Source organism: Xiphophorus hellerii, chromosome 6 (assembly GCF_003331165.1).
Source record: "Xiphophorus hellerii strain 12219 chromosome 6, Xiphophorus_hellerii-4.1, whole genome shotgun sequence".
Classification (NCBI taxonomy): domain Eukaryota; kingdom Metazoa; phylum Chordata; class Actinopteri; order Cyprinodontiformes; family Poeciliidae; genus Xiphophorus; species Xiphophorus hellerii.
Genome location: NC_045677.1, coordinates 13,653,696 through 13,681,399, shown reverse-complemented (window position 1 = coordinate 13,681,399; position 27,704 = coordinate 13,653,696). Strand labels below are relative to the sequence as shown.

Genomic DNA, 27,704 nt, shown 5'->3' with positions numbered 1-27,704 from the left:
TAAATGGGCCAGACATTTTTGCCCATGGTGCCCCACCACTATTTTTTTATATAATATATGAAGGCACATGACTAACAAGAGGATATATGTGCATGTTGTGTTGTTTCAATAATTTAAATAAACTGCAGTCGCCTACTAGGGAGAGCACAGCCATTGTAAATAAAAAACTAAACTGATACTGTTTCACTGCTGAGTTTCATCTTGGGAGAGATGGTCAGCTTCACATTTCCCATCTTGAAGTGAAAGTGGATGTGAAAGAAACACCACTAGACATCTATTTTCAGTGCTTTATGAAGTATACTGTTTATAGAAATACACAATTATGCCCATAGTAAGACCATAGATACATGTAGTTCTTTATCGAAGTGGCACCTTAAAATATAAAAAACTGTTTTATTTCTTTGGTAACCAAAGGTAGATAAATCCTCTATTTTGGTAGTATTACTTGGTAATAACAAGTAAGTATAGTAGAAATACTACATATAATGTCTGACTTTTTTCTTTATCTTTCTCACTATATGAAATACCTGAAAATATATTGCTCAGTGTTAACATTATATGGACATTTTTTATACACACATATTGATAGAATATCAAAATACGGATTAGCCTACCTGGTGAAAAACAGTTTGGAAACCTAAAGAACCGGGTCTTGTTCACGAACTAATCAAAATGATCCGAATTCTTGAAAAGAACGGAACATGCTTTACGAAACTGCCAAGTAGTGACCGTGAGTAACCTCTGTTACGTTGCCGCTGCCCCAAGCACGCGCCACCTCCAAAACACCAATCATTATCGGAGAAACAGTGTGACGTCAAACTAAAGCTTCCGGGCTGCTAGCGGTAGCCCGGTAATTCATAGATTTTGCTTCTTTAATACAATTTTTTGTCATGCTTGCTGTTGTTATTTATTGTCGAAAAATCCAATGTTTATAGTTTATGCGAATATTTTTTATCGGAGCTGTTTCCACGAGGATACATATAACGAAGACGGTCCCGGAGCGGCTCGGGCATAGCGGTTGAGAAAAGAGGTGAGAATGTGTTTCACTCCAAGCGCGTTGCAGACGTTGGGGAAGGACAGGACGATTGTTAGCCCCGGGTTGCTCAAGAGCTCAATGCCTCGCCTCGTTTATGAGATGATAATTGTAGCTCGTGTTTTACATCTTGGATAAATATGTGTGAGTAAGCTGGTTTCAGTTCACCAGCAGCGGGCACTGCAGCTTGTATAGCGAGGCAGCTAATGAGTAGCTTACCTCGCGAGGAGAGCGAGTGTCCGCTAACTGCTAATCTTAGTGAATTATAGCTAACCTTATGGACATTTTAAGATACATATGCTGGCTAAAAGTAAAAAAAAAAAAAAAAAAAAGTGAATTGTAAAATACAGTGCCGCTTGTATGTATGAATGTATATATAAAAGATAGTACGTTTAAAAGGTAATGACAGTCATAAACAGTGCCTATATTGCATTGCAGATAATAGATGTTAATTAGCAAGTAAAAGAGTGAAAGGCTGTGGTCATGTACTAGGAAAGTCAATAAACAAAAATAAAAATGTACGAACTTAAAATATAACCATTCGCTTATAGGCCTTTCATTTTGATGCGCTCACCTGTACTGTTAAGAGTGCTGCCTGAACTGTAAAGGTGCACTTGTCATATTGAACGCCGTATTATATAAAAAAATCTCAACTATATTGGTGAAATGACATGCAGGTGTGCACCGAAACACTGATATTTGATAGAAAGGTTTCTGTAACCTAGCTGATTGTATCGAGTAGTTTTGTGAGGTGGGCTCTTTTAACAAATTCATTTGCTACAAATTGCTGTAACAACCATCATCCTATCAAACGTCCATGATAGGGCTGGAAAATCTGTAATTGACATTTGCACTACTGTGTTATTTAGAAATCCTGTACTAAACTCGTTAAAGATCCACTGATAAGGCTGATGTTGCATCATAAATTATAGTAAACTGTAGCATCTGACCTCCTGATTCAGATTTTTTATTTTTACCCAAGTGCTATAACAACTGAAAGGGAAGAGGAAGCATCTTCTGCAGTTGTCTTTGTTTTGTTTATTTCTGATAGATGTAAAAGCATTGAATTTGGAAGTGTACTTGCTGGCTATCTCTATACATAGCTGAACTCTCCAGATCACTGTCAGAGGAATTGGAACATCTATATTTTTCTGTGTAAACCAGAACATCATTTTTGGAGCATGCCCTAATTTACAGAATGTCCTGTTTTACATCATAAAAAGTAAAACAGCGGAGAAGTGAAATAAATCCATTGAATTGCTAATGAAATGTTTTCTGTCATGCCATAGCCTGAAGCATCAAGAAAAGAATCAAAGAAAGCAGAGTTGGACAAAAGTGTCCTCCCAATTTCACTATACTGTATTGCACATAAGTGCTCCTTATATGCAATATTTTGTAGACTTTTATGCTTAAACATAATATTGTTCTTTGACACCAAAATGCTAAAGCTCATAATTGTGTGATCATTGTGATGATGGAAAAGTTGGAGAACAATGAGGAAAATTTTTGATCACAATTAATATCATCATTGCAAAACTCATTGTTAATAGTGGATTTTTATATTTTCACAATGCACTCATAAGTTACATTTATTTATTTAGATATGTGCAAGTCTCCCTGTATGTCATTGAATGTGTGCAGCACATTTGTTTTTCATTCAAAAAAACTTTATTCCTGTGTTCTTGGGTGTGACTCTGGGTCACATCAAGTAGAATTCCTAAAAGGAACTGTTGTGTCTAAAGCAGAATACCTGGTGAGTCACAGTAACCGTCCTTCTCCAAGGTACTGCCTTTATCTGAGAAAGAATGTTCTCTCTTTGTTGATGTAAAGCTAACATGGAAAAGGGTGTGTCTCCTTCCCCACCAACATCCTCAAGGTCAAATATACAACGTGCCACACATGTATTGCCAAGTCGAACCAACTGTGTCTACGATTTTACTGCCAGGGCTGCGGATGCACCTTCACCCTCTTTGACTTTCCAAATCACAGTTGAGTTGTGTCAGTTGGCAGTGTAGCTTGAGATGCTGCAAAACAAGTGAAACACGTTTATCTTGAATACCTTTGTTTACTTGTTAAAAGGGGAAAAAAAGAGAAAGATGTACAACACTCTGAAGTTTTATACATTCTTTAAGAAACAGAGAACCAACTCTGTGGAAAGAAATGATGTTTTATAAATGTAAAAAAATTAAAAAATGCTAAAGATGAATTAATGAGGCACAGAGTTATACTACAGATATGTGCTTTGTTAAAGCAAAGAGTTTTGCATCTGCAGTATAACTCTACATTGGCTGTAAGGTCAGCAAGGTGAGCTCACTGCAGAGCGGATCACAGGTGTGTGGTAACCAGTTTGGTTCTATCGTTCTAAAGGAATTTCAGCTACAGATGATCATAACGGCCCACATCTTCAGCCTGAAGTATTTCTTCATAGCACTGTGACGCTAGCGGACCGTCTGTCCTCCTGACCCTGGTTCCTCTCCCTGTAAGCTGCAGCATGAGTCACAGCACCCTCTTCTACCACAATCAGGCCTCCCTAAGCATACACTTCAGATAGCTGAGCTGTGTCTGAGGGGATCCACAGAGTTTTGCTGTGTAGCCAAAGAACTTAGTGCAGTGTATGTTTCAGTGAATTATTCAAGACACTCGGAGAGGCTATTGTAAAGGGAGTTACTGCTTGTTCCAAGTACCGTCTTCTGGATTATTTGCTTTTTGTCTGTTTAACCTACAGAGTTTTTTCCACAGAGTGTGAAAGCAGGAACTGACTCAAAGATCGGAATTGTTTCTATTTCACATTGTAGTTCCATTTTATTGCCTTTTTCATCTGTAAAACAAAGACAATAAATAAATTCAAGTTCACCACTTTAAGTGACAGAAAGCTGTTTCTTATTTGACCAATTAATTTGTCCATTAAAATAGCTCAAATCTTGATTTTGGGAGTTGCAGCTTCATACTTCTGCTGTAAGATGTTTCACTGTAAGCATTGCCAGACATTCGAGTGAAATAAAAAGTGCTGACTGAGAAGCAGCCTAAGAATAGGTAGACTTGGTTTTCATTCAAGCAGGGATTTACTTACCAGGATGCAGTTACTCATATTTACTGCAATCCAATCTATAAAAAATGTGCTAGATTGATTTTTATTTCATAGAACACCTCTAAAATTTCATGTGTACCCTTTGCTTTGCAGGGTGCCTTGCTGCATGAAGTACCCACCAGCTGGACTGGCAGCACTTCAGAATACTTTGTACAGACCAGCTCAGTTTGTCATTGGGCAGAAGGGATCGACTTGTCTCCAGGACCGACTTCATTACAAAAATGAAGTTGAAGGAGGATATAAACCCCCTGCTCCTGCAGGTTTTCCGCTCTGTCGTCTGGGTCTATTCTGTCATAACCTTCCTACCCTGGTACTTCTTTTCCGGGGCTGGAACCAATTTGGAGCGAGCACGTCGGATTAAGGCCTGCTCTGTCAGCGGACACCCAGCGGGACCTTACAGGGCCATCAATAGCCGAGAAAAGCTGGTGGCATTGGTGCAGCCAGGAGTCGACACACTGGACAAAATGTTCGAGTTTGCAGCGAGGAGGTTTCCAAACAGGGACTGCCTGGGCACCAGGGAGGTGCTGAGTGAGGAGGATGAACTCCAGCCAAATGGAAAAGTCTTTAAAAAGGTGAGAGACTTACCTGCTGTTCTAAATATGGCTAGTGAGGGAAGTTTTTGTAATGTATGATAATTTATCAACAGAGAAATTTTCAGAATTTATCTTTCTAAACCTTTCACAACAAAAACAAAACAACAGTTTTTCTTTTTACAGTGAAAAAAATTCTCTGGAAACAGTGAGTATGGGGTTGTAAACGTAAATGTAGGAGCACACGTCATTGGAGTTTGGCACCAATCATAGAATGGCTGCAGTTTCAAAACATAAAAGAAGAAATATTAGCTTCAGCTACGAACGAGCGGATTTTTAAAAGATTTTAAAGTCAGTAGAGATCTAAAGTCTGGAGATACTTTGGGTGACATAACAACAAACAGAGGTTTTGGTCTGCAGCACAACCGTGATACACGTGCATCTGACAAGCACCTGCAGTTAGTAATGACCCAACAAGACAAAGTCACCATTTGATTTTTATAAGCTGCTAAATACATGCAGTTAGTCACATTGTTGATTTGCTACATTTTACATTGATTACATTTTGATTCAAACTTCTAGACCAAAATTTGTCCCAAGCTCTATTTAACATTTCAAAGCTGTTCCTGCATGTGTTAACATCCAGGCTTCTGATCTGATCCATTTTTACTTTTGCCCATTTTATTACATTTACCTGCTTAGATAATATTATATCGTAATGAATGCAATCTAAACCAAGCGAACTCACACATAATCCAAACAGTTAATTAATAAAACTTATATATGTTGCATGGAAATGTTTTAGTCTCCATAATTAGAGTTGAATAAAAGCTTTAATAGAAACTGATTATGGCCCTTGTGGAGTTGCAGTGAAATTGAAATAGGTCCTATTCTTCTTTATTTTGACTTTAATAGCACATTCCACATTCAGTGGATGTTGCTGAATATTGAAAAAAACCGTTTTAAACAAAACAAATTCAGAGCTTCATTTAATTTATATTAGTCATTAGATGTCATGTTAAACATGATTAAATGCCAAACCTGGGTGTCAAGAAAACTAAAACGCCAAAAATATACCAATAACAGAAATATATATATTTATTTATTACAGAAAATTTGTCCTATGTTTAAATTAAATAATAGAATGATTATTGACACATTGTCATAAGTGGCTGCCTAAATGTTAGCTTTTGTATGTTAGAATGTGAGTAAGGCAAAAACAGCCAAAGCACAAGTTCCAATATTGAAGCTTCATCTTAGTTGACAGCTAAATGACAAGAAATGCCCTGCAGATGGCGCTAACTGACAGCATATAAGCGTTGAGGTCTGATTTGGATCAGCATGCGTCTGTCTCAAATGCTACTGCTTATATTTAAACACATTATCTTTTTGGAGTTGGTTTTCTTTTTGGTTTGTTTCTGGTGTTAAAATCATTAAATAATACATCTTTATACGCTTAAACATCAGCTGTCGAAGTGATTGTTTTCATTCATTGTGCAATTTGCTCTCTAATAATTTCTATAAAGCTTCAAACAGATGGTATGAACGTTCTGCAGGCAGTTCTCAGTTTGTGTGTGCTGTGTAATCCTGGTTGCCGAATGTAATCTTCATGTTTTCTGCAGGTGATTCTGGGGAACTACAACTGGCTCACGTATGAGGAAGCCTACAATGCAGCAAAGTGCTTTGGTAGTGGTCTGGCAGCTCTTAATCAGAAGCCTCACCATAACATCGCTATTTTCTGTGAGACCAGAGCGGAGTGGGTCATAGCAGCGCAGGCCTGCTTCATGTACAATTTCCCACGTAAGTGACTCATAGGCAGACTATGATATCTAGTGAGCAGACAATAAAAATAACCAGACTGAATGTAAATGACTTTCACAGTCGTGACACTGTATGCCACACTCGGGCCCAAAGCCATAGCTCATGGGCTGAATGAGACAGAGGTCACTCACATCATCACAAGCAAGGACTTACTTCAGAGCCGCCTTAAGGTACCTTTTTTTCCTCTGTTAAGTAAATGTCATTAAGCAATGTAAACATATAAATTTGCATAATTTGGTGTTTGATTCTAAATTGAGCTTTTCTTCCCAGGCCATTTTGTGCGATGTGCCGCGGCTCCAGTATATCATCGTTGTGGACATTAAACCCACAAGCTGGTCAGGCATGCCCAGAGGCATCACAGTCTACAACATGGAGGGTGTGAAGGAGCTGGGATCCAAGCCCGTTCACAGTGAGTGTCTAGTGCTGATTGAAAGGTTTTTAGTTTATCCAGGACACTGAAGCACACAGATGCAGGCTTAATGCAAAGCCAGCTCACTGATATGTAATTAGAATGATGTGCCGGTGCATAAAAGAGTCATCAAATCACTTCTTACCAAACACCGCCCTGATGACAGTGTATGATTATTATGGGATAATAATCATAACGGTGCTCTGGCATCACTTCAGCTATATTTGAGAGAAAAATAATATGTATTTAGATGATTGAGGTAGTTTAAAATTATGAGAACAAATTGGAACAAACCCAAAGAGCTGTCCAAACATGAATCAGCTTAGTTTCAGCGTTTAGGTTTTATTTTACTGTGTAACTTTTGCCTATGATGTCACAGTGTAGCTAAACATGGGGCAGATTTGAGATTCTCATAGATAACCCTGAGTAAAAATGCAATATCACAGTATTTACAAATGTTTTTACAAATTTTGATAATGCCTTCAAAAGTATGTGAAGAACAATATTAGGTTTTGACTCTTTCCAACTGTATTCAACCCTGAGGATACTTTATATTTGTTTTAGGTAATATGTTGGTTCATGTTTGCTTTCTCTTTTATAAATGCCTATCCCTGTCGTCTTTCAAGCTGTTGCAATCACTAAGGAGAATGCAGTCTTCGCTTTTAAAAATTGTATTTAAGTTTTATTGGAAGTGCTATCTGTTCTTGATTATGTATTTGAAAAGGGAGAACTTCTCGTTTTTTTACTTGCAGCAGAACGAGGTGGTGGCTATTTTGAATTGGATACATTTTTACCAACTTGCTTGAAGGTCTTAGAAAATTACTAAGTGTTAAATTGAACTGATTTTCCATCTGCAACAATGTACTTTTATGAATGTACATTTGATAAGATGACATTTGGTTTCTATTCGTTACTTGTATGAGTCATAAATATCATATTATGCTGTAGCATCACTCCAGGAAACCTCAAAACTATTTTATTTCGAAGATATTGCAAATAAAAACAACTGCATAATATTCTTTAGATTGTTTTAATTTGAAAGAATTTTAATTTGCCTTATATTTCCTCTCCAACCATCCCTTTCTGCTCTGCGCTTGTAGTGGACCGTAGACAGCCAGAGTCCTCGGACATCGCTGTCATCATGTACACCAGTGGTTCCACTGGCATCCCCAAGGGTGTGATGATCTCCCATGGCAACCTCATCGCCGGCATCGCAGGCATGGCCGAGCGGATCCCTAACCTCAAGTATGCGGTTCTCAGTTTGACCGCCTTGTTTTTGACACTTCCCCTCTGATTTTTCTAGTTAATTTCTTCAGAATTTCTTTCTCTTCATAACTATGACTTTCCAAGCATTTTTAGAGATGCTTATTTTTGTGATGCTCTCTTCTCCTGTACATGTAGATAGATGACAATGCTTGTTTTTGTTATCTTGGCAGTGAGACTGACACCTACATTGGCTACCTACCACTGGCCCACGTTTTAGAGCTCAGCGCAGAGCTGGTTTGCATCTCCCATGGATGTCGCATCGGATATTCCTCTCCTCAGACTCTCGCCGACCAGGTCAGTGTGCAAATGGACAAACAGATCTTCTAGCCAGTCTGTCTCTTAACACTATAATATGAGAACATGACTGCGCACATCCTAAAACCCCTTAGGATTCTTATAATTTGAAGCGCAGTGAGCTCTGAGGTTGTGATAGGTGACAGACTGCAATCTGTACGATAACAGTTCACCAAAGTTGTTTCATTTTCATAGTCCTCCAAGATCAAGAAGGGCAGTAAAGGGGATACCAGCGTGCTAAAGCCGACTCTCATGGCATCTGTGCCAGTAAGACCCGTTAATCTGTCATAAAGCTTATCGAAACAGACAAAATACTGTGTTCAGTCACATCTGAGCTGTTGTCTGATCTCTTCGCGTGCAGGAGATCATGGATCGAATTTACAAAAATGTCATGACCAAAGTGGACGAGATGAGTAAGTTTCAGAAGACGCTCTTTGTGTTTGCTTATAACTACAAGATGGAGCAGATCTCCAAGGGCTACAGTACGCCTCTCTGTGACAGGTAATCCACATTACACCCACTTGTAGACACACAAAGCTGCTCACTGACTTGACATTTGATTCCCCTTTCACACTCGAGCATTCATTAATCTCTAGATCTTTCTGTCTAATCACAACTTAAAGGAACTTCTTCCTCCACTAATCCTTAGTAAACCAAAACTGTAGCTAGAGATATTAAAACTTATTGGGTTATGAAGTATTTTACAAATTTAAAAATACCACTTTGTGTTGGTTTATCACATAAAGTTCCAATAAAATAAATTGAATTTTGTTTTAGTGATGTGACAAAATGTTCATCATCACCTCGCTGATCTCTTTTTTTTCTCCTGCCCTGTAGAATAGTTTTCAACAGAGTACGGTCTCTGTTGGGAGGAAACACTCGAGTGCTACTCTCTGGTGGAGCTCCACTCTCTGCGGCAACGCAGCGCTTCATGAATGTCTGCATGTGCTGCCCGGTGGGACAAGGCTACGGCCTGACAGAGACATGTGGCGCTGGCACCATCAGTGAGAGTAAGGATGTCGGAAAATAGCGAATGAGGGTTTTCTCAATATACTTATGAATTTTAGATTAAATTGAATTTGTTTTTGGGTTTTTTTTCCAGTGTGGGATTACAGTACAGGACGGGTTGGCGCTCCACTGGTTTGCTCAGAGATCACTCTGAAGGACTGGGAAGAGGGTAAGGAAACTCGTAGCAAAGCAACAAGTCCAGAGGTCATGTTGGAAAAAACGTCAGTGACAAGATTGGTGGTTGTTTAGGTGGCTATCACAGCACTGACAAGCCCAACCCAAGGGGGGAAATTTTGATTGGAGGTCCAAATGTAACAATGGGTTACTACAAAAGTGAAGGCAGGAACCATGAAGACTTCTTCGTGGATGCGAAGGGCCAGAGATGGTTCTGTACGGGAGACATCGGAGAATTCCATCCTGATGGATGCCTGAAGATTATCGGTAAAGACGCAAACTGCTCTGTTTGTTCACACAATGAAAAAAGCTAAGCCTCTCATCATCTCTTTGTGTTTTTTTTTTCTGCAGACCGTAAGAAAGACTTGGTGAAACTCCAGGCAGGCGAATATGTCTCTCTCGGAAAAGTAGAAGCGGTTTTGAAGAACTGCCCACTCATAGACAATATCTGTGCCTACGCTAACAGGTATCATCCTGCACCTGTTTCCTCTTAGGCATTGTCCCCTGCTCTGTCAGAACATTAAAAAAATGTTCTATGATGTTTTTTGTTGTTTTCAGTGAAGAGTCATATGTGATCAGCTTTGTGGTTCCCAACCACAAACACCTCATGGCATTGGCGGAGCAGGTTCAAATAAAGGGCACGTGGGAAGAGCTCTGCAACAATCCCAAGATGGAGAAGGAGGTTCTCCGCATCATTACTGAGGCGGCCGCCACAGGTAGTTAGGAAAAGGCTTAAAACTATGGAATTTATTATGGGAAGAAATTGAAATATGTGGGGAAAGCAATTATTTCTGAATTTTATACTGTTTCCTGTCAGCATTGATTTTATGATTGATCATATTTATATTATATTATTGTGTACAGCACAGTGGGTGATTAAAATGCTCTATAAATAAATTTGTGATGATATTGTGTAATAAAAATCTACATTTTTCTTACTAATCCACCAATGTATCTGTAAACACAGAGTTACAGAAACAGATTGAGACCTTTGTAAATATCAGTCTGGAGAACTATGAAATTTCAACTTGGAAAATGTGTAGAAACCATAATTAACAGCTAATGATAACTCTGTCTGCCAGGCCACAACTTTTTAAATATGTTTTGATAGCTTTGAACTTCTGGCCATTGATGTATTTGTCAGGCTGATCTGTGATTCTGCTCTCTTCCAATTAGGAAAACTGGAGAAGTTCGAGATTCCCAAAAAAATCCGCCTGAGTTCCGAGCCATGGACACCGGAGACCGGCTTGGTCACCGACGCATTCAAATTGAAACGCAAGGAGCTCAAAACACATTACCAAGAGGACATTGAGAGGATGTATGGTGGGAAATAAAAGAGTAGATACACCCCAAATGACCGCCTCATGAGGATTTACATGGATGACACTCGCATAAATACAGACACACGGACTTGTTCGCCTCCTCTTCAGCTTCTCTGTCACCATCTTCGATCAAACGAGGCAGAAAAGTCTGGAGTCAGGTTCGCATTTTTAGGTCAAGAGCAAGAGGCCGATCCCACCAGCCAGACCCGCTGCAACGCACCAACAATTCCACTTTCCACCGATCAAAAACCCATCGAGTTGCCATGGCGACCACATGAAGTCAGACCTTTGCATGACTCAAAGTATAAAGAATGTCATGCTGGACGTTTGTACATCCGTGTCTGTCTCGCTTCTCTTCTCCCCACCACGCGTTCTGGAACATTCCACCTCTACGGCTCGGTTTGCTAACATGCTGCGCAGATATCCGGCAGGGACGTGCGATCCCTCTTAAGACTCTGAGGAACATTCAGGTTGGGATATTTGCAGGGATCATTATTGTCTTCAATATTGTTTTTTGTTGTTTTTTTTCTTTTGTGTGTTTTACAATGTTTCTTCTATGTTTGGTTTGTCTGCATTGGAATCCATGTGTGCGGTGAATAACTGTTGCGAAGCCATGAGAGATTTTACATTAAGACATTGGAAAATACGTTTTCTTGTTACTTGTATTATTCAGATGGGTTTACTGATTTTATATGCTTAAGTTGTATTTTCTACCTGTTCATTCTCATTGTGTGTTTTCATTCCATTCTTAAGGTCATTTTTTCCTTTTTTTTTTTTTGTCAGGAGTCCCAAAGTTTTCTCATTTGAGTGCATGTTTACTCACTTGTCTCTTTTATCCCTGCTCCCAAATATTGCAGCATCAATGGGGAAAGGTGTCCTTTGAGACAATGCATGGGTTGGGATTTGCTCCAAAATGACCTGCCTCATCTGCCCTGAATTCCTCCAGTCATAATTAATGCACCATATGGATATACTCCAAGGGAACTTAGCTTAGTAGAATGGTTTGAAGTAGATTTAGTCTTTTTTTTTTTGGCTCAGTTGTATGTTAATCTTATTAACCATAGGTCTTACTGTTACTTCTCTCAGTTTTTAAATGGAATAATGAAATACAAAAATGAATGTGCAATATTTATACTCAATGTTAAAGTATGTAAGAAGGAAGAAAATGCACAGCCGACAGCTTTTTTTTTTTGCTTTTTTTTTTTTTGTGGTGTATTCGACACTAAGCTTTGTTTAGGGTGAAGGCTTTGTAGAGGATGGTAGAGAGACACTGATAGGGGAGTTTAGATGTAGCCTGTGCTGAAAATATTCATTAAAACTGCATGATGGAAGATGCACGACTGTACCAAAAAAAAAAAAAATCGCACTCCATTCAGGCCACTGAAGAAGAAATGCTTTATGAACACGCTCCATGTTAGAGTAAATAGGAAAAGCTCAAACTGAGATTTCTGTATATTTAGACTGGCTTGTGTGTATAATAACTGTATGTGTAATGTACATAAAAGGATTCTGTAACCTGCCATTTATTTGAATCCATGTAATAAATAGCTCCAACAATAGGCTGTCAGATAGACGGTGATGTTTAATTAATTACATATTACAAGTGACTTTCTTCCTTCAGTATTATGTGTTTATAGACTGAAGATGAGAATGTTTTCTCAGTGCTGTAATGTAAGGACACTTTTTCTGAATGCAATCTCTGCTTTCTGGTACTTAAAGCATCCTACATTAATAAAGGTACAGTCAGGTAGCCTAGCTCCACCTCTTTTAGCTCGAAAAGGTTTAGATCGTAAGAACCTCGCCCGTGTCTTCCCTTTTTTGTTTTTATATGAACATAAAATGCTCCTTCCTCTGCTCTCTGATGTTTCAGTGAAGAGTCCCTTACTCTGCTGTTTGCTGATTTTTTTTCTTTTTGCCCGGCTAGAGGTGGCTTGTTGCCTTCTGACAAAAAAAAAACAAAAAACAAACATGAGATATCTTCAGGGGTTCTTTAGAATGTGAAGCGCTCCATGCTTATTGTTGATATCGCACACACTCCTTATACCTGCCCTCACCGGCGAGGCAGAGGGTGCAGAGACAAAATCTAATGTTTATTTTTCACTTGCTTTGTAAAAAGGCTCAAGAGGGGCTCTGATATCTAAACTGCATTAAATACTACCAATAACTGTACAGTCTGTAAAGCCTCCTGTAAATGTATTTAATGATTTCTGTCATTGACCGGTTTTGAGGGTCTCCGTTTCCTCTTTGTTTTTGTGTGATGAAGCTGAGCTACTGCAAGTGTATCCTTTCTTATTTATTTGTGATTTGGCCTTGGCAATACTGTAATGGAAATAAAGAAGTTTGTATTGTTGATCCTTCTCTTCTTGGCGTGTTGAGTGTCTGAGAGATAAGCAACTTGATTGGAATCACCCTGAAACTATAGTTTCTATGGTAACGAAGGCCAGTGTGCCTGTCTGAGTGAATGTGGTTGGTGAAAGGCAGCGCGGCGCCCCGACGCACACAGAACACACAGTTCCTGGAGTCAAAAATGTAGCGCTTGTAAACATAAGATTTCTTTTTCTGTTTTCAGTGTTTGATGACAGATCTGTGCTCCCACCTCATTCGTTGAAGGAAGAAGATTGTTGTTGCAAGAAAGCAGACTCTCACTTATCTATCCTGTAATTACATCATTAAACAATCGATTAGCAAAGAAACTTACATGTTTCTGTTTCTTCGGACCAGACTAGATAATTAATAAACAAATTACAGATTTGTCTCAAAATGTTTTTTTACTTATTTGAGTAATTCTTCACAAAAGTAAACATGTTACAAAGATTCATTACACATAAAGTCATATTTAAAAAGCTTATTTCTATTAATCATGGCCTTAATTATCACAATTATCAAAATCTGATCATTTGGTGTCCCTCCCCTCTTTCTCCATACAATATTCCATGGATTCTCTATGAGGGTTGGGTCTGCCTAGCTTCTGGTCGATTTTGTACAATAACACCAGCTTTTGATATCTCTGGCAATGTGTGCCAAGTCCTGCTTTAAAACTGAAACAACGTCTTCACCAAGGTTGTGAGCAGAGGGAAGCATGAAGTGCAATTAAAACGTTCCAGTGGATGACTGCACTGACTTTGGACTTGAGAAACCCAGCGGACCAACAGGTAAGACTCCTCTGATGTTGTCATGTCGTCTCTGGATCAGGAATGCAGCAGCCGTAGTTCATGTCTTAGCTACGTCTGTGTGATGTGGCTCTTGAAACACTGACTCCAGTAATAAATTCGAATCCCTCCACCCCCCATTCTCTTGAAACAGCCTTTCTTCTTTTCTCTGAAGTTTGTAGTTATTTCCATTGCCTGTTCACTATTTTCTAGTAAAATGTTTTCCTTCCACTCCACTTTTCATTAACTTGTTTGGATAGCGCACTCTGTGAACAACCAGCTTCTCCACCTTTTTTGCTAACCCACAATGTTGGAGTATCAGTGACACCTACAGCATTAAATAACGTTGTATTTTATTGAGGTAAGCTTCCTGCTATTTTTTATTTTATTTTTCAATTGAGGTGGTATGTTTTGGCTCCATTTTTCATTTGAAATAAAAGGCGGTCTAGAAGACCACACAGTCAGGCAATCCTTCCCACTCTGTTCTGCCATTTCATCCCTCCATCCATTTCCTCTGGGACGAGTGAGTGAGTCATAGGCATAATGCTCCCTTCATTAGTCCACTGATACTGATGCACACATGTACAGAGAAGAAATGGCTCTGCCACAACAACAACAACAACAACAACACAGAAAATCAGGAAGGATGTCTTCCAGATTGTATGAATAAAGATTGTTGTTTCTATTTTTGTATTGTTTCTGTCTTCCTTTTTTTTTCCACTGGCATGCTGTTCCGTCTTTTTTTCCCCTCCTGCTGCTGCTGCTTCGCTTGGCTCCCTCTTCCTGTCTACTTATGACTCAGAAGTGCAGAAAAAAAAAAAAAAAAAAAAACTTTTATCTTTATGTTCTGCTCACACACACTCCTGGGTTAGCCGGAGACATATTGGCGTTTACCCAGGGATGAGCAGGGCTGACGCTGGACTGCTTCATAACTCTGGAGAGGTGGTGGGTGGTGCCCAGAGAAGAAGTGAGAATAATTGCATTTCAGGCTGAAAAATGGCGGTAACGCAAGGATGGAGCTGAGATGTGGAAAGAAATAAAGAAGATGTTTGAGGAAGTATATATGGTTTGTAACCTTTCAAACGTAATGCCTCTTTATTTCCCAGTGGATCTGTAAAAAATCTGCTTGCATCCAAGGTTTTTAATTAGTTTTATTTTGTTTTATGCCACATGTATGCTTTTATATCTCCTTCTGTTTTATCTTTTGTTTTATGTCTTATATTTTGTAAAGCACTTTGTGATTTCTGTCCTATAACGGGTTCTATATAAATAAAGTTTACTTACTATGTGAACTGTATAGGACTACATTTCCCACTATTTGGACATGCACAACATCAGCATTCATTGTGTTTTGAGGGTGTTATCTCTAACCTTTCAGGCCACTTATAACGTGTTAGGACTTCAAAGCTGCAGCTGAACAAGACTTCTAGAAATAAATATTTTCTAGGAAGAAACAAGCTCCATCTTTGAGCACAGAGCACTGCAACATCTAAAAAACAAATCAAGAAAATCAGCACAACTGTGTAGCACGGTGGTAGTAATTAAACTAAGACTAAAATCTTTCACAAATGGAGGCCCATACAAGGTCACAAACCCAGATGAATGGTATTATTTTTACAAAAATATGAGGAACAAATAGAGACATATTGAACATGGTAACTTTAAGAAGTTAAAACGTAACTCTAGACGTTAGTGAATAATTTATTGCAGGAAGAAAAGTACATAGAGTATGTCTCAGACTCAGGATCTACTTCTCAAGAAGAAAGCTTTGATGTAAAAAACAGATAAAATGTAAAATAGAAGCCATGAAAATAACCAAGTGAACACCTGTGCCCCCTGTATAATGGCGCCCTGGGCAGTGAGCCAGGCTGTCACTACTACCAATAATAAAAAAAAAGATGCGAATGACTCTACTTTCACTTTTATAGAAATACGTTTTGCATGTTTTAACTCATATTTTTCACACACAAAATATTGATGCAATATTTTCATGCTGTCACATTCTTTTCATGCAATACGCTCTTGTTCATTAAAACTGGTGGTCGTTGTTTTACCAGCTCATCCTTTGCTTTGATTGTGAAGTCACTTGCAGTTGACAGTTGAAATACTTCCAGTACTATACACCTGGATCATTTTCCACATTGAACTAGCTGGAGAAAACATTTGTGTCCTGTTTCTTTCTTCATGTTTATTTCTCCCTCGTTTTTTGATGGTTTATAATGAGGTAATAATTCATCGTTAAAATGAGATGTGTAAAACTCAGTTAAAGAGACTTTTATATGTGTTGCTGTTGATACATTGATTATTTTTTTCTATACTTGAGGCATTTCAGAGCTAAATGAAGAAAGTCACTTCACGCATTTTGAATTACAGTGACTTTGATGCTCTTTTTCGGTTGACAGTGTTTTTGACTTTCAGCTCTCCTGCTGATTCTGTTTTTTTGGTGTCTGTGTCGGTAATGTGTCAGTACGACCTTTGGCTGCACCATGCCAGGCACTGGGCTCTGCTTCACTCAGCATGGATTTATCATGATGCAAAGGCCAAATTAGAGATGGTAAAAAGTGTGAGGGCTGGTAATGAGCTGAGAGTTCTGGGGAAGGTAGGCTGGGAGGCTGAGGGTGGCAAGGCACAGAGAGATAGGCAACTGATACGTCGGGGCGATGACTCACCGATGCTGGGTATTTATAGCATCAGTCAGGAGGAGAGGAGGGAGGAAGGGAAAGGAAGGGAGGGAGGGTAGGAACAGGGATGGAGAAGCGAGGGGTCACTATGTTTTTTGGAGGCAGCTTCACAACAAAGAGCGGTTTAAAGAGAAACCAAAGAGATAAAAATGACAGAAAAGAAAGAGGTGGGAGAGACAAAACAGAAGAGAAGATGGGGGTGGGGGTGGGGGTGGGGGGGGGGGGGGGGGGGGGGAATAAGGGAAAGGAGTGGCGTAAGGGTTGGTGACCGCGACTGATGGAGAGATGAGAGGATTAACTGTGATGAAAAAGTGGTTAGGAGGGGGGGGGGGACAAAAATAGAAAGCCTTTTCAAAATTCACACATTAACTCAAATCATGTTTTGGCTCAGTGCGGTGACAACATCCTGTCAATGTGCTGCAGCAAGAACAGGATGTTGCCTTTAGCTGAATAACAATAATAATAATAATAATAATAATAATAAAAAACTGTTTCTGGTATATTAGCATCCACACATATTGACTCATTCACGTTTAAAAGAGAGAGAAAAAAAAGCCCACGCCTCTCTGCAGCCTCTTATTGAGCACATATATACACAGTCTGCATAGGAGGACAGGAAAAGGTGGCACTCTTTAATGAGCCTAAAACTCATTGCTGTTGCCTAGACACTGCGCACTTCCAGAAATGTTCAGCCAATTAGTGAGGCAAAAACAGACATCTTCCAAATATTTATGCTGTAAATAGGTGCTTTATTAGTGTGCGCGAGGTTATTAAATCAGACTAAACTTTCCTGTATTCCTCGGTCTTAGCAACAGAGGGTTTCAGTTTCTGGTTCTTTAAGATTTCTTTATGTTTCTTTCTCGGCTCTCTTCATTGACTTCATCAATAAACACATTCTGCCCTGGTTTCCAGTGACGTCAGCCAGTGCGTCAAGCTGCATCCTTTTACCAGAGAGACTGATCAAATCAGTTCACATGTGCTCACACACACATGCATGAGAACAAAGCATGACTTAAACGGACGTGGGACGATTCAAAGGATTCACAGCCATCGTCAAGGAGGGAAATAATATAAAACAAAAAAGCAAATAAAAAAAAACAAAGCTCTCGATACGCTTGGTGAATGGACTAGACTTTTATCATCAGTATCTTATCCGGCTCGTCTGCTGCATTTCATCCACTTATCCCTGGTTGCACAAATATGAACAAATATGAATTAGCTGAGCAAACACACACACATACACGCCCCCACATGCACACGCACACACACACTCACACAACAAACAAACATGTATTCCCATAAAAATAACTCAGTTATGCAAGATGCAAAACCAATGGTGAGTCTGGGGTTAGGAACTAATGCTTTATTAGCCTAATGGCTTTCAAACTCATTCTGGCATGTCCTCCTACAGATGGAGGGAAATTTAATTACAATATTTATTTAGAGCCGTTTATCAAACAAATAGACTAAAAAGGATTTTCATTCATTAAAAGGAGTTTGTGTTTGATCAATTCATTACTTTTGCCATTTTTTCTCAATTTTTTTCCATGGACCTGTTGCAGTGATAATAACCGAGTTGTGACTGATCATTTGCTGAGCTTTTACTCCATATTTTGCATTTACTCATAGTTTCTCCTACGATTACGAGTTTAGAGTTTTGCATGACCAGAAATTGCCTCTGTAAATTGTCATTTAACTCAAATGACAATGACTAACCAAAGTGACAGGAGTAAAAAAGCCAACTAGTTATGCGATAGTTTTATCATAAAAAAGATTTAAGAAGTAACGGGGAACGAAGATGATGGGCTTTAGCTTTGTGCTGAAACAACAGGGCTCAGATTGAAAAAGAAAGAGGAAACAAAGCATAAAAAGGGAGGTGTTCCATGACTCACTAAAAATTCCCTGGCAGCTTCAGTGCAAAGCTGCAAAATGATAGTCTGCTTTAGGGGTACCGATGTGAGCACCCATTTTGTTGGGATTTTATGTGGATCACTATCACCAACTAGTGATAGTTGGTGATAGTGATTGATAGTTGCGTAGTCTAGTTGGTTTCCTCTAGTGTAGAGGAAACCAAAATCTTTTCAAAGATGATTTTCAAAATCTTTTACAAATAGTCTGAAATGTGCCTGAGTAGCATTTATATGCACTCAGGCAGCCCATGTAAAAATTTTGAATAACCACATTCAAAGCGGCTACAGCTGCAAGTTTGTTGGTTTACCAGCTTTGCACAGCAGGAAACTGAAAGGTTTCAGCAGGAAGATGAAAAGCAGGAAACTGCTGAAACCTTCTTTGCAGAGCAGCTCACGCTCAGTCAAATTCAATGGAGTGCATCTCTCACAATCAAGTCTTTCTGCATATTTTCAATTGGATTTGGTTGTAGACTTTGACTGGACCATTTTAAAACATGAACATGCTTTGATCTAAAGACACTCAATTGTAAATCTGGCTGTAATTTTGGGTTGTACTTCAGTTCGGTCTCAAATTATTTGCTGCTAACAGTTTTGTTTTTTTCCCCAATATTGTTCATCTTCTCATCAACTCTTACCAGCCTTCCTTTCCCTTCTAATCAGATTACAGTCTTCCATATGTTTACAGTGTCTACTACATGGCTTATGGCAAACCTTTCCTTCAGTAGCAGTTGTTTTTGACCCTCCAACGTTACAATGGGACTCTTGGCTGCTTCTTTGATTAATGCCCTCCTTGGGCAGCATGTCAGTTTATGTGGACAGCTTTACTTTGTAGATACAATATTTAAGAGGTATGAATACTTTGGCCAGAAAAAAGCTTCTCTAGTTGGTAAATAAGAGTGAGGTAATAGCAAAAACTGCAGTTCATTCGCAGTTTTAAAGATTTTACATGTAAAGGATTTGACAGCTAATGGCAGGAAACTGCATTTTGGAAAAATGCGACTATTTTTCCAAAATTTTCTTGACAGAAGAAGTTTAATTTTTGAAGTGCAATCCAATTAAAACAAAGATTTTAGGGACAAGTTTTATTCAAAATCGCAGGATATACCTCGCCAAAAATTACTCGGTGAAAAGCCTACAAGATGTGTAGGGAGAATAGGTATTGTGGGCAAAACACAAGAACGCAACCGTCTACCCCCCACAACCATTTTACATACACACATATAGTGTGCACACACACACACACTACACACATCCTGTATAGAGTGTATGCCAAAAAGCTGGAGCGTGACTTGGCACAAAGAAAAAGAGGATTGCAGTAATAACTGCAGGGTAAAAATTCCTGCGCACCATTTATGTTTTCAAATCACTTTTAGTTGAGATCAAGTTGCCAAGAAACTAGACAGGATTCCTGGTACTACAAAACACTGGCCAGGAAACGTCTGGCACAGTAATCCTGTGAAATCAGTCATAGTTCTTCAGTGACGCTGATTGAACAAACAAGATTTAACTCGCTAGTTTTTAGAGCTCCTGGATCTATGAAGGGAAATAATTTTTGTCAAACAGAGAAGCAGGATAAATTTACTTTTGAATATCAGTAAAAGAAAAATAATGATTTGATTATCTTAAACAAAAGACAAGCTGATTACTCTTAATAAAAAGTAATGGAAGCTCAGTAGTAGCAGACTAATCTAATTACTAGACTTTGAATCCATTAGGCAGAACTTCAGCTGCATTATTGCAAGGACGATGTCAAGTTTTGTAGTTCCTTCAGTCTAATCCTTTGTGCTAATGGCTCAGCCAACACATTGTGGCTCTAATCACTTCCGTCTTTACACCTGAACCACCTTCTTCATGAAGACAAGGACCATGCATTTGCTGCTGTAATTGGCACATTCAAAGGGAGGGGCTGGGTGGTAAAGAAAAAAAAAAAGCAATGAACACAAGCCTTAGGGGAAAGGGACTGGATTTATAAAAAGTGAAGCCTCTAATGAAGGAGACAAGGACACCAACCTGGGGGAAGGAGATGAAGCTGGAGGCAGTTGATAAGCTTTGAGGCAGCGTCACCATGGAGACATTGGCTGCAAGGAAGCCTTGACAACGGGTGTGCCAAGCATCATGCTCTCGTGGGTCGAAGAAGAGGTGAGATTGTTGGTGGGTGGCCTTTTTTCCCCCCCTCCCTGTCGCATGGTGATTTATTCTTTTTAGCCTTTTGTATTTACATGACTTTATGAAATGTTATTGTATTTGCAGCCACATAAGTCAAGATGAAATGCTGGGACGAAATGCTGCAGTGTTTTCAACTCCTCAACTTCTGTATGACTCACTGGTCCTTGAGATGATTTTGAAGCTTCAAAGCCACACAGAGGAACAAATAGCACAGTTTCATGAGTGTGTTTGGATTGGATAAGCATCTGGTTTGACGCATGTCTTTTGTGTTTATCCTCTTCCCCCCCTAGAAAAGATTGGCATGTAGGCAAATAGAGCGGCATACTTGATATGCTGCAGATACACAGTGATCTGTGAGATATTATTTGATTTACTGATGAATGGTTTAAGCATAGCAAGGATTATTGAAATGTGATGTAAGAAGAGAGAAAATTAAATATTTTAAAATTGATATAAGCAATATAATTTAGCAAATAAAATGAAGAAAATACCTTTTAATTTTTTCTATAAAATGTAATTGAAAATTTGTTATAGGCTGATCACACTCACATTTTAAAGGAAGGGGGTATCGTGCCCCACTTTTTAAAATTTATACATGTGATTGCATTGTTATATAACATGTCTTCTTTGTAAAGCTTTTTATAAATGGAGTGGAGGCTGCAGCATGTATTTGTTGCTCTTTGATTAATTTAGTTACAGCAAAAAGAAAAGAGCATGAAAGAGAGAGCCTCAAGGTGAGGTGATGAAAGTCACAAAATCATTAAGACAGTGAGTGAACACCTTATTTAATTAGCCTAATTTTCCTTCTACTTTGCTGCAATGTTCATTGATAAAGAGGGAGAAAGAACTACAGACAAAAAGGATTCATTAGTACCAATTACCGAAAATCTTTTTTTAGTGAGGGAAGTGGTCTGCAACGATGCCCACAGACAGCTCATCTCAGGCCCCAGAGAGGAATCAAAGATTCATTTAGTGGATGTTGCACCACCAGGAGCCCACAGAGATACAATTTCAGAAAAATCTTATCTGTTACTCAGAATCCTTGACGATCCTAGGAGGGTTAAATAACAAGCATAGCAAATAAACACACAGATCTGAATGATGCCTATAGAGCCTCAGCAGATGTTTAACAGCTTGCCACCTCTCACGACTGATCCAAATCCAAGACGATGGCAGAAGTATATCTAAAGAAAAAAAACACATCTACCAAAAAAAAAAAAAAATGTTGTATACTTGAGATACTACATGGGAAATTATGTTCAGTTGGACAAAAAATATATAAATAAAAAAATCTGTGTTGTGTGTATTTATACTGTGCGAACTGTTGGCTGTAAATGGACAACAACCTAGCAACTGACAGGCTTCAGCAAATGGAATATTCCACTCCATTATTGTTGTCACTGCTACCAATGTGTGGGAAACATCCATCACAGTCACTCCAAGACATTTTCATTAGACTCCGTCATGATCTGTAAATGAGCTGTAAGCTATTTGCATTTTACTGTGTGTGGGAAGGACAGACCTTCTTGTTCAGTGATACTGATGGGAGACAACGACCATAATCACTTTCTTAATGAAACCAAGAGAACGTCATGATAATGATCAGTTTGAAGTGACTGTAATTGTGGAGCGCTCCTCAGCATGAAGGCGATTTTTGAATAGAGTTGTATAAAAGCCAATGGATTAATAAAATGGAATTATCCTATAAAGCTTAAATGAAATACCACACCTCTAATTGTCTGTCTTTCTCTACCAATTAACTCGACTACCCTCTCACACACACATTCACAGCTGAGTTGAACAACGGTACAGAGCATCGGGAAAATGGATTATTGTGCTTGTGAATGTCAGGAAGCTTTCTATAGCTCTTCAGCCCAAGGGGGCAGACAGGTAAAGGCACGTTCAATTAAAAAAAAAAAAAAGAAAGCTCCTCCACGTCACCCTGGTCAAAATGTCACGCTTTGTAATTGCTCCCGAGAAGGAAGTAGAGATATTAAACGAGCACTTTTCGTTTTGACTTCTCTAGGTATGAAGAGAAACAGGGAAAGGATGGTGAAACTAGGCAGAGGCATGGCTGAAATGGAGGAGCACTTATGTGTATATACAATGTATATACAGTGTTAGAGGATAGTAATATTGGGAATCAATTTGGAGGCTCTAATGGAGATTTAAGATCTGGAGTGACTTCAAGCTATTCTTCTGGGCTTCTGGAGGCAATAATAGTGTGCTCTATTCGGATTTTCTGAATTCCTAGTTAGAAATACATCCCTAATATCCCGTGATTTGGGGTTTGCAACTTGGATGGTTGGAAGTCCTTTGCCCAATAAGTGAAAGATTAGGGAATCCATCACAGCCAAGTTAAGAATTGTCTGGTTAAACGTCCAAAAAGAGTATAATTAGATCATTCTTGGTGCAAACTATCAAGACAATAACTAAATTTTCTCCATTTTGTGATTACCAGGCGCATTGTGCCATTTTATAAGTGTTGGTTGTCATATGAATGCTGTGTATATCAAACATAGCTTAAAAGAAATTTGACGCTTTTTCTATGTCTCAGCTCCTGGTTTTGTAAACGTATTGCATTAGAAATAGTCATCAATAGCACAGTTGTTAGCAATCCCCCTGGCTTTCTAGTCATGTGTGACGTCATTCACAGATCGAAGCTCCGACTTCCGAGGAAACTTGAACACAACATAAGAAGTCAAACATTGGGCAAAACCAGCTACGATTACAAAAATAATTATTTTCTGAATCTATTTAATGACTAAGAATTGAAACACAGTGTGTTTGCCTTAGTAACATTAAACCAAACGTCATTTATTCTTTTCATTTTAAAAAAATCAATTTGTACCAACCAGTGTTGTGGACTATACGGCTACAGAAGGTTAGGATGGTGAAGCAATGTTTTGGTGATCATCACAGCTGTTCCATGGAAGATATTGAAAGAAGAAGGTGTTGATTACAGATTTTGATCTCTCCATAAACTGTGTCACCGCCCATCCCTGACCTCTAATTGGCAGCCGGCGTGCTGTGGCCCCTTTATCTCGTCGACCTGCGGAATGCTGGGGTTTTGGCCCCCAGCCGACAGGAGGGTGTTTATCACCATCAGCGCAGGGAGGAGGGGATGAAGGGCTGCCGAACTGCGACAGCAGCTCCGCGGCGCGTTGAGCCCTGTGAGTCATCGCTGGAGAAATTAACTCTTGAAATGCCACGATGCAAGCCAGCGACAGAGAAGACTAAATTAAATTTAATCATAATCTCAAAAATGGAAAAAGAAAAAAAAAGTGTACAAAAAATCATAATGGAAGAGTATCAAAATAAAAAAAAGCATCAATGAATACACATTACAGTAGCAACTGTAAGATTAAAGACTAAGATTAACGTAAACATGTAATTACCCTATAGTCCATTTTTTGACGATGAGTGAAACCTGTATTTGATTGTCATTTCAATTTCCACGAAGTTGGAATATTAACACAAACATCGAGGAGAAGCAGAAGTCCTCTTGATCATTAAATGTCCAGCGTAGCATCTATAGAAAGGTGCAACGCTGCAAACAACACACGGGGTCTATTTTAGTACAACAGACTCGTTAGTCTGCCATATCATATACCTGAATCATTTATAAGGACTTTTTAGGATCAGCTTTTGCGTGTGTTGTTTGATGACGCGTTGGTCAGGTGGTGCCTCATATAACAGGAGGAGCTGTCCAAGTGCTGAAAACAGAAGCGAATCAGCACCGTTCCTGAGGAGATGCCATACACCCTCACTGCTGTCTGAGCTTTATTACCAAAGGTAATAAAATCATTTTTCATGTTTTAACCATTACTAGTTTATATAAATATGCTTCCCGTATTATTCATGATAGTTTCGTTTTTGGGTGTTTTCAAGTGAGACTTATCGATTTACTGGAACGCTTGGTCTTAGTATTGAAAACACGTTGTTGCTTATAGGCTATGAAATACGATACGTTTTATATTAGGGTTTTATAGGGCGCCAACAGGTGTAAACGTAATGTTGAGGTTGCCCGTAACAACGCAGGGAGTGACTCATCCAGTGATGTACATGTAACGCACTCAGCATCACATCAGCGTAACTCCCTGATTTGATCAACCTTGGATCAAAACACACTGGCTTACGCACTTTCGCCATAGAATGCGCTGAATTATCTCTTAAAACACATCCACCCCGAGGATCTGGGTCCTAATCCTGTTCTGGTTTCATTTTACAGGTAATACATTTGCCTATAATGCTGCATTTCCACCACAAGTTGCCCGCGGGGGGAGCCGTGGTCCTGCTCGCCTTCCTTCTCCAAGGATGCGCCGTGCAAGCTGCGTCTCTTCCCCGTCACTACAGGCTCCGGGGCGGGGAGAGCGAGGGGCAACCGGCTGCATTTTCGCCCAGCTCCGACTTGATCAAAGCCCTGGAGTACATCGAAAACCTGAAGCAGCGAAACGGCGGCCGACCCGAGCCCGCGGATTACGATGAGGTGGAAAAATTCAAGATTTTGCTTCAGCTCGCCTCGCAACAGGATGAGGTTCCCGGGGACCGCCAATCGAACCCCGGCATCCAGGGCCCGGACATAACCGCTGGACAGCTGATGAAGGCGATGCTCAAAACTCTCCAGGATCAGGCCGGTAAAGATCCCAGGAGCGACCGCCGAACGCACAGGCACCGCACCAAAGACACTGAAGCACCTGAAAGTGCACCAGCAGACTATGGCAATTTCCCCAGACCCCACAAGAAGTATCCACTGATGTTTGAAGATGAAGAGAACACAGACGCAGCCAAGCGCGCAACAGAAGATCTGGACGAGCAGTATACCCCTCAGAGCCTGGCCAATCTGAGATCCATCTTCGATGAACTGGAGAGGATGGCCGCAGTCCCCAGCCAAAAGAGAGGTGTGTTCGGGGACGACGACGAAGAAGGGCAAGATGGGCTTACTCAGGAAATGGCTGGAGGAGAGGAGTGGGTCCCCGTAGAGGAGAGGGAGGAGACCGAGGAGATGGTGAACAGGAGCCACGAAGAGATGGACAGGGCGCTCAATGAACAGGAGGAAGCAGAGCGCGAGGAGATGCAACGCCGTGCCAACCAAAACCAAGAGGATGCTGACGATGACACTAAACTCGTAGATTACTACCTGTTGAAGGTCCTGGAGATGAGCGATCAGACGCAGAAGAGGGATCAGACCGGAGATCAGAGGAAGAGGCTGATCCGCCCCTCCATCGTGGATCCCCGGACAGTGAAAGAGCTGCTGGAGCTTTCCCTCAAACTCCACGTTCCCCCTCAAGACCTCATCGACATGCTGCTCACGGAGGAGCTCAGGAAGCTCCACCGCGACCCCCAAACCTTAACTCGCTACACGGCCGGCCAGACCCCCAAAATAAGGTACTTCAGCCGCAGGCTGCCGCTGAAAAGCAAGCCTGCTCCCGAAGACATGGACAGAGAGGACTTTCTGGACATCATCGGGGTGGAGACCATCAGCAACGAATACCCCGTTGTGCAGAGACCCATAAAAACTCCCTCCTCCACAGACAGAATCTCAGCAGCGACGAGCGCTGGCGCAGTCCCGGTTAAAATCCCGTCACCCTCCGGACGCCGAGAGAACCTGTTCCTGTCGGAACTCAACAAGATGCCCCTGAAGCGTCAGGCCGACGTCAACGATGAAGACGACGACGACGGCGACGTAGAGGACGAGGTGACCACCTATCTTGCGGCCAAAATCCTTACAGAGTACCCCAACACCATCACCAAGCGGGACACCCAGGCGCAGCTGAAGGGACAGTTCCCCTACGAGCTGTACGAGCGCGCCATGAAGGACTACATGGAGCAAGCAGACACTGAGGCACGGCCAGTGGCCAAGAGGGAAACCGAGGAGCAAACGGAGGAGAAGGCGAACCCCGAAGAGGTACAGGGAAAGGAGGAGGTGACGGCCAAGACCTCTGCTCCGCAAACAGCAAAGGAAGAGGAAGAGGTGGAGCGCCGTGAGATAAAAGCGGCCGGGATGTAATCTGATCCCCTCCCCGCCCCCCCTGCAAGATGCATTATTATGAATATGTAGTATTTCTACTGTCTCAGAAATAACGTTTGGTGGACGTGATCTAGTTTACACATTTCTATTATATGAACTATAGCTGGTATTAATAATCACTAATGACAATTATATATATAAATATAGTAACTTTAGAAGTAAAATATGATTTTATCAATGACTGTCCCTACTTGCTGCAAGAACATCCTAGAAATATTCTAATACACCACAGGAAATTAAAGGTGCAACCAGTGAGGTGGAGACCTCACCTGGAAGTTGTGAGCTCTCAGTAAGCCTGATGATCAACTACAATCAAATCAGATAAAAAAGGTGTGTGATGTTAAGTTTACATTTACTGGTGTTTGCAACAGCCCTATAGTTTAACCAACAGAGTAAAAGGTAAAAAAGGATTATTTTCATCTATGTAGAACTATTTATTAACATATGTGAATATAAATGTAAATTATTAGGTACAAATCTGAATGGGCCTTTAAAAAAAAGTCAAGCTTTACTTGAGAATAATTATTGTTTGTCAGGGCTGAGGGGGAGTGTTGTGACTCTTGACATATTCAGGGTTAGTGGATTTCATGTTATGGAGTAATTATTTCTAAGTCTAAATATCAGACCGTCGCCTGCCTTCTAACCCTTTCATACTGCAAAGCTCTGTGTTGTTGGCCTAACAGTGGTTGTGCTACGTATGCTCATTTTTAAACCATTTTGTACATGTTCAACTACGTGTGATCAATCACAGATGAATAAAGCATCAGATGTATTATTTTTCTTCTTGCTGAGTTCTGTTGCCTTATTGAGAAACAGACACAA

The 27,704-nt window shown here is 40.1% G+C and overlaps 2 protein-coding genes across 2 annotated transcripts; both read left to right on the top strand.

Moving 5' to 3' along the window:
- Positions 1 to 801: 801 nt before the first annotated feature.
- On the top strand, positions 802 to 13,297 carry acsl3b (acyl-CoA synthetase long chain family member 3b). The gene is made up of 15 exons (XM_032565155.1): positions 802 to 1,030; positions 4,215 to 4,693; positions 6,274 to 6,451; positions 6,533 to 6,642; positions 6,743 to 6,881; positions 7,982 to 8,126; positions 8,318 to 8,441; positions 8,637 to 8,708; positions 8,803 to 8,942; positions 9,279 to 9,451; positions 9,544 to 9,618; positions 9,699 to 9,890; positions 9,975 to 10,089; positions 10,182 to 10,339; positions 10,800 to 13,297. The coding sequence occupies exons 2-15, from the start codon at positions 4,343 to 4,345 to the stop codon at positions 10,955 to 10,957; spliced, it is 2,130 nt and encodes a 709-aa protein (XP_032421046.1). The 5' UTR covers positions 802 to 1,030; positions 4,215 to 4,342; the 3' UTR covers positions 10,958 to 13,297.
- Positions 13,298 to 24,518: 11,221 nt separating this feature from the next.
- On the top strand, positions 24,519 to 27,665 carry scg2b (secretogranin II b). Its single transcript, XM_032564810.1, has 2 exons — positions 24,519 to 24,646; positions 25,083 to 27,665. The coding sequence occupies exon 2, from the start codon at positions 25,101 to 25,103 to the stop codon at positions 26,859 to 26,861; it is 1,761 nt and encodes a 586-aa protein (XP_032420701.1). The 5' UTR covers positions 24,519 to 24,646; positions 25,083 to 25,100; the 3' UTR covers positions 26,862 to 27,665.
- Positions 27,666 to 27,704: the final 39 nt, after the last annotated feature.